General features: G+C 37.7%; 2 protein-coding genes across 6 annotated transcripts in view; one reads left to right on the top strand and one right to left on the bottom strand.

Annotated features, from left to right (window-relative positions):
- CENPK (centromere protein K) overlaps window positions 1–3,944 on the bottom strand; it is a 44,605-nt gene extending 40,661 nt beyond the window's left edge. Inside the window, exon 1 of the mRNA XM_049864544.1 lies at window positions 3,892–3,944. The gene's annotated coding sequence lies outside the window, so the exon portion shown is untranslated. The remainder of the gene's footprint in view (window positions 1–3,891) is intronic.
- A 137-nt stretch (window positions 3,945–4,081) lies between these two features.
- Window positions 4,082–14,076, top strand: part of PPWD1 (peptidylprolyl isomerase domain and WD repeat containing 1) — a 30,386-nt gene continuing 20,391 nt past the window's right edge. Inside the window, exons 1-6 of one of the 5 annotated variants that reach the window (XM_049864294.1) lie at window positions 4,228–4,296; window positions 5,353–5,395; window positions 8,439–8,541; window positions 10,684–10,784; window positions 10,969–11,089; window positions 12,578–13,025. In XM_049864294.1, coding sequence (XP_049720251.1) covers window positions 4,228–4,296; window positions 5,353–5,395; window positions 8,439–8,541; window positions 10,684–10,784; window positions 10,969–11,089; window positions 12,578–13,025 — 885 coding nt within the window. Of the gene's footprint in view, window positions 4,297–5,352; window positions 5,396–8,438; window positions 8,542–9,224; window positions 9,318–10,683; window positions 10,785–10,968; window positions 11,090–12,577; window positions 13,026–14,076 lie in introns of those variants that run through there. The other 4 variants (XM_049864269.1, XM_049864288.1, XM_049864302.1 and 1 more) reach the window with 4 other exon arrangements.

The following is a 14,076-nucleotide window of genomic DNA, read 5'->3' on the forward strand; positions in this document are numbered from 1 at the left end:
TGTAAAATGAGAATGGAGTCCCTGACACAAAGATTAAGTACCTGACTCTTACCCAAAAGGTTGGCAGTTCAAACCCACCTAGAGCCACCTCAGAAGACAGGCCTGGAGAATTGCTTCCAAAAAGGTCATAGCCTTGAAAACCCTATGGAGCACAGTTTTACTCTGCAATACATGGGGTCACCATGAGTTGAAATTGAATTGTCAGCAACTGGTTTTTGGAAAATGAAGATAACAATATTACTTATTCCACAGGGTTGTTAAGATAATTAAATGAGTTAATATATGTAAAGCTCTTAGACCTGTACCTAGCATATAAAAAGTTATAATAGTGTTAGCTGTTAATTTTACTATTAACATTCTCAATGTCAACTAGTAGAAGATTGGTTAAATAGCTTATATCATATTCATAAAAATGTTTCAGCTATAAAATATCTTTCCTGCTATACCCATAAACCAAACGTAAAAAAAAAAAAAACACACAAACCCACTGCCGTCAAGTCAATTCCAACTCATAGCAGCCCTGCAGGACAGAGTAGAACTGCCCCACAGGGCTTCCAAGGCTGTAAATCTTTAAGGAAGCAGACTGCCACATCTTTCTCCTGTGGAGCAGCTGTTGGGTTCAAACCACTGACCTTTCAGTTAGCAGCCAAGTGCTTACCCACTGCACCATTATTAGGGCTCCTCTACTGTACTCATAAAATATAGTTTAAGTTCACAAATCCATAATCACTCATTACAAATTTTAGAGTATCTTAATAAGTTAAATGTTTCTTTTGTAAATATTCTCAAAAATTAAGCACAAATTGATTTTTCCCCACTCTGTAGAATACTGAGCACTAAAATATATTATCAGTATGCAAAAATGTGAAACTGAGTATGTGTGTATGTATATGTGTACATACACACATGTGCATGCACACACATATAAAGAGATTCAACAAACTAGCAGGATTCAAGGTAACACTAGAATACAAATAAATAAAAATGGTTACTAGTTTAATTTGGTCCCTTTCCCACATTCTTAAGCCTGTTTATCTTGAAGAACAAGTCATCCTCTTAAAGTCCCCAGTTGGTACTCCAATTCCCAACCAATCATTTGCTGAAGGATAAGAATATCACCATATTTTTTTTTTATGCCATATAATATTTAAAGATCTAATACCAACTTAGAGAAACTCATACTCTTAATTGGGAAAAGATTAATAAACATGAAATAAAGTAATAGAAAGTACCCATTACACTGTATTTATTTATTCAACAAATGTCCTTAATGTCTGCTATTTGTCAGACACTGTAGCTGTAACAGTGTATATGAAAAAATTTCATCTTCAAGATGCTTACGTTCTCCCCTACAACAAACAAAACAAAAAAACAGACAACTAAATACATGATATGATTTCAGGTAGTTAGACATGCTACCCAAAAACCCTATGAAGTGGTAAATTGTAGAACACAGACTGAAAGCGCTTGATAGCGCATTTCTTTTTACTGCTGAATAACTCCATTGAATGGATGTACCAGTTTATCCATTCACCTATTGAAGTACATCTTGTTTGCTTCCAAATTTTGGCAATTACGAATTAAAAAAAAAAAACCCACCAAGTCCATTCTGAGTCAAAGCAACCCTACAGGACAGAGTAGAACTGCTCCATAGGGTTTCCAAGGAGTGGCTGGTGGATTAGAACTGTCAGCCTTTTGGTTAGCAGCTGTAGCTCTTAACCACTATGCCACCGGGATTTCCAATTATGAATAAAGCTGCTCTAAACAGTCCTATGCAGTTTTTTTTTTTTTTGGTAGACGTACCTTTTTTTAACATATTTGGGTAAATACCTAGGAGTGCGATTGCTCAATCATGTTTAGCTTTGTCAGAAACTTCCAGACTGTCTTCCAAAGTGCATTCCCAGCAATAAGAATGTTTCTGTTGCTCCAAATACTCACCAGCATGTGGTATTATCAGTGTTTTATATTTTAGCTATTCTAATAGGTGTGCGCAGTGATATCTCACTGTTGTTTTACTTTCTAATTCCATAGTGACATATGAAGAGTCCTTGGGTGATGCAAACAGTTAATCTGCTCAGATGCTAACCAAAAGGTTGGAAATTAGAGTCCACCCAGAGGTGCCTCTGAAGAAGTCCTGCGATCTACTTTCAAAAAATGAGTCACTGAAAACCCTATGGAGCACAGTTCTACTATGACATACATGGAGTCACCATGAGTCAGAACCACACTGACAACAACTAGTAATGACATGACGTTGGACATATTTTCATATGTTTGTCATCTTTGGTAAGTGTCTGTTCTGATCTTTTGCCCATTTTGTAAATGGATTGTTGTTTTCTTATTGTTGAGTTTTTTTGATATAAGTCCTTTATAAGACATGTGGTTTGGACTCTTCTTTTTTACTCATTGAATACAATTGTCAAAATAATCTCCCTAAAACACTGGTTTCAAAAGCATACTCTAAAGCCTTGTGGGTGTGCATTTCAAACCAGATAAATCTCTTTTTAACGGTTTTTTTTTTTTCACTTAGTAATATGCATTTAAGGTTCCTCCATGTCCTCCAGTCTGAAAAAGCTATATATGGTAGGATGCCAACTATATTACACTCTGGAAAAGCAAACCTGTATTTAAAAGAAAAAAAAAAAAATAGTTGCCGTCGAGTCAATTCCGACTTACAGCCACCCGGTACGACAGAGTAGAAGTGCCCCATACGGTTTCCAAGAAGCGACTGGTGGATTGAACTGCCAGCCTTTTGGTAAGCAACTGTATCTTGCCATGGCTCTTAACCCCTGTGCCACCAAAGGCAAAACTACATAGAGACTGTAAAAAGATCACTGGTGGCCAGGGGTTCAGAGGGAAGGGGAGAGGGGTGAACAGATGGAGCACCGTGCATTTTTTAGCACAGGGAAACTATTCCCTATGACACTGTAATAGTGGACACGTGACATTAAGCATTTGTCAAAATCCAGACTGTACAACACAAAGAATGACCTGTAATGTAAACAACAGATTTTAATTATAACCAGCCAAGCCAACTAGTTGCTGTTGAGTCAATTCCGACTTATAGCGACCCCATGCGTGTCAGAGTAGAACCATGCTTCATAGAATTTTCAAAGGCTGATTTTTCAGAAGTAGATCGCTAGACCTTTCTTCAGAGGTAACTCTGGGTGGACTCAAACCTCCAACCTTTAGGTTAGAAGTCTAGCATGTTAACCATTTGCACCACCCAGGGACTCCTTAGTTAATAATAATGTTATCAATATTATTTCATCAATTATAACAAATGTACCACAGGAATGCAAGATATTAATAACAGAAGAAATAGTGCGCGGGGGGGAGAGAGGTATGTGGGAACTCTGTACTTTCTGTACAATTTGTCTTTAAGCCTAAAACTGCTCTAAAAAATAAGTCTATTTAAAGGGAGAGAGCCGTGAAGTTCTTAAGACCACTAAGAGACGAAAGCCCAGACCAGGATGAATAAGGAAGGGTGAAAGGCCCTTTCGTGGCCTATGATAGGTTAACCTTTGAGCTGCCTGGTTTTCTCTCTGGAAGCAGTAACAAGTACCCGCCACCTTCTTCAGTGAGGGTACGACAATAAAAGAGCTCGGGAGAGAAGGAATATTTAGAAGCACATGACTGCAGGCCCGCAAGTTAGCCAGCCCCTTCAATTCCCCACCCCTCAGTCCTTTTCTACAAACCCGCGGGGTTCTGGAGTTCGAGTTAACGCGGGAGCCTGACAACACCAGGATTCAAGGCTTCGTGAACATTGGGTATCCAGTTCCCCGGCAGTAAGGGACCAAGCTTCGGGGCCGTAATCCCATATACTGTGAGCTGCCTGCCCCAAGCTGCAGGTTTCAACAGTTACCGTACTCCTCCCCGCCCATCTCTTACCGTGACAGAGCCACCGACTCCAGGTCTCCTCAGCCGTGGAGGGTCAGCGTTGCCAGGCCCCCAGCTTGTGCGCGCGCTGCTTCCTGATTGGATCTGCTGCTGCTGCTCCAGCCAATCCCGAAGCTCGCTGGGCCGCTTACGAAAAGGGTGCGCCGCCGCTTTGAGGTTGGTAACGGAACTGCGAGTGTCGCGCGTATTCTGACAACTCGGACAACATGGCGGAGGAAGGTGGTGGTGATTTACAGCTGAAAAGAAGACGGCGCCGGGACCCCGAGGAACCGGAAAAAACGGAACTCAGCGGAAGAGAGCTGCAAGTGGCGGTGGCCCAAGAGAACGATGAGGAGAACGAAGAGCGCTGGGTTGGGCCTTTACCTGTGGAAGCAACACTGGCCAAGAAAAGGAAAGGTAGCTGCAGAGATAGACCTTGGGCAAGTTGGAATGCTGAGGCCTCTGAGTGGTAGAGTTCTAGCCACACCCGAAAAGGGATGTGATTTTGGGGTTTTGTGCCCTCAGAATAGAGGGCTCGCCTTCTTACTTCTGGCCACTCGGTACTTGAACGTTCTTTCGAAATACATACGAAAATAAGACATAGTCCCTGTTCTTAAGAAACAATCTGTTTAATTAAAGGCAGTGTCATATATTCATATATAATGTCTTTCCGAAAATATATACAGTATTCGGAAAATTCTGTAGTGTATGTGCATTTTATACGCACTGTATAGTTTATATAGTGATTTGGACTTGGTACAGCGACTTTCCGATAACGTGTAACGCTTACTGATCACTGATTTTTTAAAATAATAAGTGCTAATACGAACATTTGCCTGTACAGCCCCCCCCATCCGAAAGTAGAGCATTCCTCTGAAACTTTTAGTAAGCCGAAATGGCATAAAGCAAAGAAGCAGTTATCCTTAATTTAATGGGGAAAGTTTTTGAGTGTTTCCAGACCCCCAAAAATAACCTACCAAATCATAGCAAATAACGCGTAAAACCTAAAATAACACTAACGTATAAAAAACGTATAGTAAAGCGGAAATCCTGGTGCTACTACGGCTGCTAACCAAAGGGTCGACAGTTCGAATCCGCCAGCCGCACCTTGGAAACTCTACGGGGCAGTTTTACTGTCCTGTAGGGCCGCTATGAGTCGGAATCGACTCGACGGCACTGGGTTTGGGTTTTATAGTAAAAGCAGGAGTGGTGAATGTAGTCCCTGGGAAAGGAGCTTGGCAACGCCACTCTTGCTGTGCCGGTGCACGTTGCCTCTTGAACGCTGGCTGCAAAACAAATACTACATACTGTTGCCGTTTCTCCTAAAAGCAAAAACTCTCTTTGAATTTCTTTTGGTTCGCAAAAACATGTAGGTTTTTCGTAAAAGTAAAGTGGCGTAAAGCAAACTTTCAAAAAGGGAGAAATATCTGTACTTAACTATGTGCTTGACAGCCCCGTACTTAATCCCAATAGCAGCCATATGAATCTGGAATTTCCAACCCGGTATCCTGGTGGCGTAGTGGTGAAGTGCTACGGCGCTAACCAAAGGGTCGGCAGTTCGAATCCGCCAGGTGCTTCTTGGAAACTCTATGGGGCAGTTCTACTCTGTCTTATAAGGTCGCTATGAGTCAGAATCGACTCGACGGCACTGGGTTTGGTTTGGTTTGGTTTCTATTGCAGGTTAGAAAGAGTACTGACCTTCTCTCCCTAAGGCTTTAGTATGGAGTCTGACTCAGGAGTGGTGTTAAAAGTGTTGGGGGCATAAGAAAGGTGGTACCTATTTAAAACTGTAAGGGGTGGATAGAGATGATTTCAACCCCAGCTCTTCCACTAATGGGTTTTCTGACCTGGGGAAAGTTACTTTAATTTTCCCGGATCACAGGCTTGTTCATCTAAAACCCAAGGTCTGTGATTCTCAAACCATATTTATGAGCTACCATTTTGCCACTAAAGTGAATTCTGACAAACTTTGATCAAATAAAAGGTGGGGAAAAGAATAGATTAAACTGTGTTGTGTTCCATGTATTTCTGTGAAATGTTTAAGACCGTTAAAATATGATCTTTCCGAACTTAAATCTTACTTTATCACTCTCCCCTGCTTAAAACTCTTATTGCTTTCAAAATTAAACTCCAAACTCCTAACATGGCTTACAAATCTGTTTATGATCTGATCTCTCCTACCTCCCCAGCCACATCTTCCATTTCTTTCTTTCCTCCTTAGTCTGTGCTCCAGCCATACTAAACCACTTGAGAATAAGCCATGTTCTTTTTCTCCTGTGATGCTTGCCCAAGTATCATGTGTCTCAGCCTGGAATAATTTTCCTCATCCTTTTCACGGGGCTACCTTTTGTTCAACCTTTAGTGCTCCGCTCGCCTGTCACCCCTGGGAAGCCTGTGACTTCTCCAGTCTGGCCTGGGCTTCTAAGGCACCTTCTTGTAGCTCCAGAGTAATATTTATCACACTGAATTTATAATTGGCCCCCATATTTTATCTAAATTTTGGCGAAGCAACTTTTTTTGAACATTGTACATTAACACCCTTGAAGTACATTTTTTTACCGCCAGGTGTTCCTGTTAAATCTTTTTTTTTTTTTAATTAAAAATTTTTTATTTCTTCATTGCAGTTGCCAGTTTATAATTGTATATTTATCCATGTGATTGTCCAATTAATGTTTCTCTTCATTTCTAAGACTAAGCACCATAAAGGCAAGAAACATGCCTGTTTTTCTCCAGTACTTGATATAGTTCTTTGCGTATAGCAGGTGTTTAGCAAGTATTTTTTGAGTGAATAAATATTAACGTTTATGCTCTTATTGCACTTGAGTATTTTTGCATGTCCTTATTTTATGGAACTGAATGAGAAAAAATTGAAAAAATCAAAGGTCAAAGTGCTGATATTAATGTTAAGAGACAAAGATTTCTTAAATTTAATATAATTGAGAGAAAGATGGAAATCATTAAGTGTGCAAATATCCTTAATCAGATGCTCATTGGATTTAAGCCAGTCAATAGTGTATTCAGTTTGAAGAAAAACTTGAAATTAAAAAAAATGCATGAAATGTTAGAAAAATATCATTAACCCGCAAAAGTGTAGGGGGTTAATATTTTTAGCTTTCTAGAAACAGAGCCATCCTCTTCACCATGAACTTTGGACATTGGGTTTTTTACTACATATTCAGAAAGACATTATATATGAATATATGGCACTGCCTTTAATTGAACTGATTGTTTCCTAAGGATGGGGACTATCTTATTTTCCTTGATGTCATGTCCTATTTTGTTCTCATTAAATATTTGTTCAGTAAGTAAAGCAACAAACAGCAAAAGGAATATGTATCAGGCAGGATTAAATTTAGCTGCATGTTACTGAAAAAGCCAAAATGATAATAGGCTTTAAAAAGATAGAGGTATGCTTCTCTCACATGAAAAAAGAAGTCCCAGAGTAGGTAGATCAGGATTGATAAGGAGGCTCCAAAGTCAGCAGGCTCCTAGACTCCTTCTAGATTTCTGTCCTGACATCAGTAGGGTATGACCTTCATCTTCATTGTCCTGAGTGGTTATTAGAATTACAGAGATCATACCCCAATTCCAAGGTGTAGGACTGAGGAAGAGAAAAGGGGTGTACTTTCTTTTTAAGGAGACTTCCTGGCTGTCACACAGCACCTCCACTTTTATTTCATTGGCCTGAACTTAGGCAAATGGTCACACCTAACTTCAGGAGAGGGTAAGAAAGGTCATCTTATAGTTGGAGATTAATATACATACCCTTGTAAATGCGGAGGTTCTGTTACTAAAAATGAGGGGAAAAGTAGTTTGTAAGAGACAAGTCTTTTTTAGAACAGTTATGAAAAACTATGAAACAGCTCATCGTGTTTAATTTATAGGCATATTTGGCCATGGTTAGATGATTTGGTACACATACAGTGTCATTTTTTGCTAGTAAAATTGTTCATAGCTCATATAATAGAATCAATATTTCTTGGTGGTACTCAGATTGCCCCTGGAAAAAAATTTGAGAAGTACTCAACTTGATAATCTCTAGGATTTTCTCTGCTCTAAAAATCTAAGCATTCCATTGTGTTTAAAAGTTTCAACTTCAGGATTAATAACTTCTAAGAGGATCAATGCCTTAAAGATAAACTGAGATATGTTATAGACGACTACTGATCTCATTAATTATTTAGATTAACACTAATAATTGGATTTACATGATTAGAAAGATTTTCATGAAACATCTTTAAGATTTTTTTTTTCCTACTTTAACCAGACCTTCATAGTAAGCCAGATCCACTTAGTTCTGGGGACAAGGTAAGCATCTGTATAACACATGAGAACCTGTCATGACTGACTAAATAATGGTGGTATTCAGTACTCTGGAATAACAAAAGTTACAATTGACATAGCAGACATAATACTTTTCATCATTACATGTAAATTGAGAACAATTAAAATCTAGACGAAAATACAAAATAGACTTTAGGATATTTTAAATAAAGAAAATACCAGCTAGTATTTAGCTGCATTTATCTTAAAAATTAATTTTTTACTTTTTTCCTAAGTTCTAGAGTTTGAAAGAGTCTATCTTGACAATCTCCCTAGTGCATCCATGTATGAGCGCAGTTACATGCATAGAGATGTTATTACCCATGTGGTGTGCACCAAGTAAGTCTATCTTACCTTTTTAATTTTTTCCTGAGCTGTTTACTTTTTTAATGCTTGAATTTTGAGGTGGATTTATAGAAATCACTTTAGGACATTATGGAATTCTGTTTAATTCCACAGGCTGTGTGATAGTTTAAGTTTAAAAAGGCCTATATGTTCTTCCTACATCACACAAAGAATATATTTTATACGACAGAGCCCCCTAGTTTGTGTGTACGTCCTTTGGAGATAAATGCCAAGAGTGGGACTAACCAGGTAGTGTCTGAGCTTCTCAGAAGAAGAGTGTACATTAGTTAAGATGGGAATAATTGATACCTGGCCTCACTGGCACTAACAGGAAAATGGTGGGATCTAAAACATTCTGAAGATGTCAGCTGACTTTCAAAAAAGCAAAATTAGGGATTGGGAGAAGGGTAGTAATAGTAATACTCTGTTTGTTGAAAGCATAGTATGTCCAGGTGGTGAAGGTTTTTCATAAATTATCTCATTTTTTTGAACAACCTTGTGAGGTAATATATGATCTTTATTTTATAGATGAGGAAACTGGGATTTAAAATGGTTAAATGGCTGATAAGGCTGAAGAAAAGACAAGGGCTGAATTCTAAAGGGCTTTCTATTCCTTATATGGGTTTTGAACTTTATCCTGTGAGCAGGAGAGTAACATCAGATTTATTTTTTTAAAGGGTCACTGGCTGTGGTGAGATGAATGGATTCAAATAGGGCAAGAATGGATACAGGGAAAGCAGTTAGGAGGCTGGTATAGAAATCTGGACGAGGTATGATGGTGGTTTGGATGATATTGGCAGTGAGTATGGAAAGAAGTAGATGAATTGTTTCATGCTACTATTCAGACCAGTCTATTTGTGATCTCATAGAGAAAAATTGCATTTGAGAAAACATTTAAGATGTAATTCTAAGTAACAGTGTATCTTTATATTTCATGTATAGGGTAATTCTGATCCAATATTAACACCTTTCCTAATCCGAAGTTGTCAGTGTATAAAGCAGCATATAGGTATTAGGATTGCTATCACGCTTTCCTCAAGTTTTTTTGTTTGTTTGTTTTTTGACCCAAGGCCGTGCAATAATAGAAGTGCATAGTCTTAGGGGTTAAGCAGATCTGGTACTGAATGCTGCTATCTAGCTATGGACCAGGAGCAAGTAAATTTAACATTTTAATACTATTTCCTCATTTGTAAAATGGTGATTAAAAATACCTGTTGCCATTGATCCAGTTCCATCTTATAGCAACCCTATAGGATGGAGCAGAACTGCCTGCATAGGGTCTCCAAGACTGTAATCTTTATGGAAGCAGACTGCCCCATCTTTCTCCCACGGAGTGGCTAGTGGGTTCAAACTGCTGACCTTTTGGTGCCACCAGGGCTCCTTGGTGATAAAAATACCTACCCTAATAGAGTTAATATGAAGATTAACTAATGTGTATAAAGTATCTGAAATATACTAGGTTTCAATAAATGCTATCTGTTTTTATATGCCTTATACCCATTACCATCAAGTCAATTCTGACTCAGGGACCCTATAGGACAGAGTAGAACTGCCCCATAGAATTTCCAAGGAGCGCCTGGTGGATTTGAACTGCCAGCCTTTTGGTTAGCAGCTGTAGCTCTTAACCATTATGCCACCAGGGTTTCCTTTATATACCTTTAGGGTGACTATTCCATACAAGGCCTTTTTGATATTTCAATAACTAAAATATTTTAGATAGAATACAAAACAGACTTATGTTGAATTTTGCTGCATATGAAAGTAGTACATTGAAATTTAATTATCAGCTCTGGCAAAATGCTAAATTAGACTGCCTATGGGTAATTTTAGTGTTAAGGGACCCTAAGATCCAATGATCCTAGTGATTATGTCTTTCCCTTTTTTTTTTTTAGCTTCACATTTTAGCTCAAATCTGATCCTGCCTATGGGGATTAAAATAAGTACAACAGCAACTATTACCATATCTAGAAGATAGTCAAAATTTACAATATTTTGCCATAGTACAGTGGTCTGCATAAAGAAAGATTAAAAAAAAAAGCACTATAAAATTGTTAAAGATTCTCAGTGAATGATTGCATTTGGGATACTGATTGATTACTAGATCTTAGAAATTAACTTTAAAAATTTTATATGCAGGACAGATTTTATTATTACCGCCAGTCATGATGGACATGTTAAGTTTTGGAAAAAAATAGAAGAGGGAATTGAATTTGTTAAACATTTTCGTAGCCACCTGGGTAAGAATTTCACGTTTGTTTTCTGGTTTTTTTTTTTTTTTTTGGTAGTTCTCATTTAAACTGTACTAATTACAGTTCCTTTGAAAATACCATGTTTCTTTTAAAATGTTCCCCCCCCTTTGAATCATTCACATTTATTACATTGATATTCACTAGGGTGTTTTAATTTGATTTATTTACACAGGAGTTATTGAAAGTATTGCAGTTAGCTCTGAGGGAGCTTTGTTCTGTTCTGTGGGTGATGATAAAGCAATGAAGGTGTTTGATGTAGTGAACTTTGACATGATCAACATGCTGAAGCTTGGGTGAGTCTTTTTTAAAGTATATATTTTTTAACTTTGTGAAATAAATTTTAAACCAAAGTTAACCATTTCAGAGGTTATTTCTAAACAGAATATATTATGATGCCATTAAAATGTGCCTTGGTTTGGGTATTGCTTGGGAAAATTAGATTCTATGAATGCTTCTTGTATTGCTCCTTGGAGGTTTCTGCTGTGGTTTTTGTCATTATTAATCACAGCAGAAATTTCCAAATAGTATCATGATGATGATTCATTGTATCTCATTAACAGTATTTAGTAAATTAACGTGGAACCATCATTATGTCTAATTTACTGGTACTGAGTTAACGTCCTTGTTGTACTTACTTCAGTAATATGGTATTGTGTTCTTATAAGGCTTAAGCACATTTTTGGAATTGGAGTTATTTGTTGGTGATTGTAAATCTTGGAGTATATTAATATCCAAACTATGTGGTTAGACTGTACAGTAATGACACTAATACTTTCCTTTTTGCCCCCGTTTAATTAAGATGATAAGTTGAACTTACACATACCTAAATGAATGTCAGTTTGAAAGTTGAAGCAACGTTAGAAGCCATTTTGGGAATTCTTCTGGAATTTCCTTCAAAATCAGTTATTTATGGTCACAACTTATTTTTTCACTGCAAGTAGAATTACCTAAGTTGATCATCTATCTTATTCCCCAGCTTTATTTCCACAGACTTTAGCTGTTTTTTAAAAAATCAAATCCATTCACAAATGTAGAACATTTGCACCTTTGAAAGTACTCAAAAAATATATTTCAGGCTTTGATAGAAATTTTAGAAGAAGAGTTCCAAAAAGGCTTTGAGCATCAGCAATGTGATGACAATAACTGTGTAACTTCTCCAACTGACTACCTTAATTTGAAGGAAACAATACTCATTTGAATGTATAAGTTTGGTATGCTGATTAAATCTGTCCCAAACCTTTTATATTTTGTTCATCAGGCAGTATGTCCAAAGCTTATAGTTTTAATATCAAGATCAAGGTAGTGATAATGAGAGTGTGATGTGACAATGTCTGTCGAACACAGCCATAACTAAAATATTTTTATCTTAAATATTTCAAGAGTGGATTTCCAAAGTATACTGTTACATGCTTTCCTATTGAGAAGTAAATTATGCATAGACTGTGTTACAGAGATTCAAAAAGCTATGCTCCAGAATATCTAAGGCCCAGGACTGATTAGCTTTCTTTATCTACCAAAGGGAAGTAAATGGGCTACTACATAAAATTCTCTTCTTGTGGTTTGCTAGGTCCTCAGAAGTTATCATCATTGTATTGATGAGGCCAGAAGGGGAAAAATCAGTAAACTATTTTTAGCTTTTCCACCCCATTCTGTATTTCTCTGCTACTTTTGAACAAGTAGTTCAGAACTGACTGGAACATTTTTTTGGTGGTAATGGTAGGGGATGCTTACTTGTTGTATTGACTTTTTTTTTTTTTTTAATCAATTCTTTACCCTTCTAGCTATTTTCCTGGACAATGTGAGTGGATCTATTGCCCAGGGGATGCCATATCTTCAGTTGCTGCTTCTGAGAAGAGTACAGGAAAAATTTTCATTTACGATGGTCGAGGAGATAACCAGCCTCTTCATGTTTTTGACAAACTCCATACATCGCCTCTTACTCAGATACGGCTAAACCCGGTTTACAAAGCCGTAGTGTCTTCTGACAAATCTGGAATGATTGAATACTGGACTGGGCCTCCTCATAAATATAAATTCCCCAAAAATGTGAACTGGGACTATAAAACTGACACAGATTTATATGAATTTGCCAAGTGCAAGGCTTATCCAACCAGCATATGTTTTTCACCTGATGGGAAGAAAATAGCCACTATTGGTTCTGATAGAAAAGTTAGAATTTTCAGATTTTTAACTGGAAAACTCATGAGAGTCTTCGATGAATCACTAAGTGTAAGTGCAATTTAAATCTGATTTTACTTTTCTGAAAATGTCTATTTTATGCTATCTTTTAAAAGATATTTTTGGTGGATATAGAAGTTTAGATTGATGGTTTATTTTCTCTTAGCACATTAAAGATATTACTTACCTATCTTCTGCCTTCCATTGTTGCTCCTTGGAACTCTTCGGTTGCTTTATGATGTGATACCTTCCCAAACAGTCATCCTACTGTTTATGTGGCTGTCCTTTTCAATTTTATTTTGTCTTCAAGTCCATCTTCTTTAGATCCTCAAAACTCATTTTATCTGGGTTCTCTTCTCAGTCTTTATTCATTGCTACCTATACGTCTGCTATCCAGCTTATTCCCCCAGCTTTCTATTATACATAGACCCGTTCTCATCCTTTTTTTTTTTTCCTATCTCCATGTCCATTTAGCTGTACAAGCCAGAAAACTAGGAAGCATCCTTAACCCTCTTTCCCTACCCCTCTATTTAATTCATTATGAGTTCTGTCAGTTTCACTTCCTTAATATATTTTTAACCCATCCATTTCTTTTGAGCACAGCTGTCACTACCCTAGTTCATGATCTTTTGCCTGGCCTATTGCATGGCCCACTGACTGTGTTTATTCTGGCATCCTCTGCTATCCATTTTTCAGCCAGAGTAATCTTTTACAAGTATGTATTTGATCATGTCATTCCTTTGCTTAGATCCTTTCTGTGACTTCCTGTTGTTTTTAGGATCAAAACCAAAATCATGGCCAACCAGACCTTCCATATTTGGCCTCTACCTACCACTCCAGCCGACATAAATCACCTTTCTCCCTGTCACTTACTTTACCCAGTTAGGCCACCTTTCGATTTCTCAAACATGCCTCGCACCACAGGGCCTTTGAATATGCTGTTCCTTCTGCTTGGACTACACCTTCCTCACCATCCTCCCATTACTTACTGAATACCTACTCATCCTTCAAATCTCAACTGAAGAATCCTTGAGGGAAGCTTTCACTGTTCATCCTATCTAGAACAGCTTTTTTTTTCTTTTAAACCTGAGTTTGTATCATT

Source organism: Elephas maximus, chromosome 2, assembly GCF_024166365.1.
Source record: "Elephas maximus indicus isolate mEleMax1 chromosome 2, mEleMax1 primary haplotype, whole genome shotgun sequence".
Lineage (NCBI taxonomy): Eukaryota > Metazoa > Chordata > Mammalia > Proboscidea > Elephantidae > Elephas > Elephas maximus.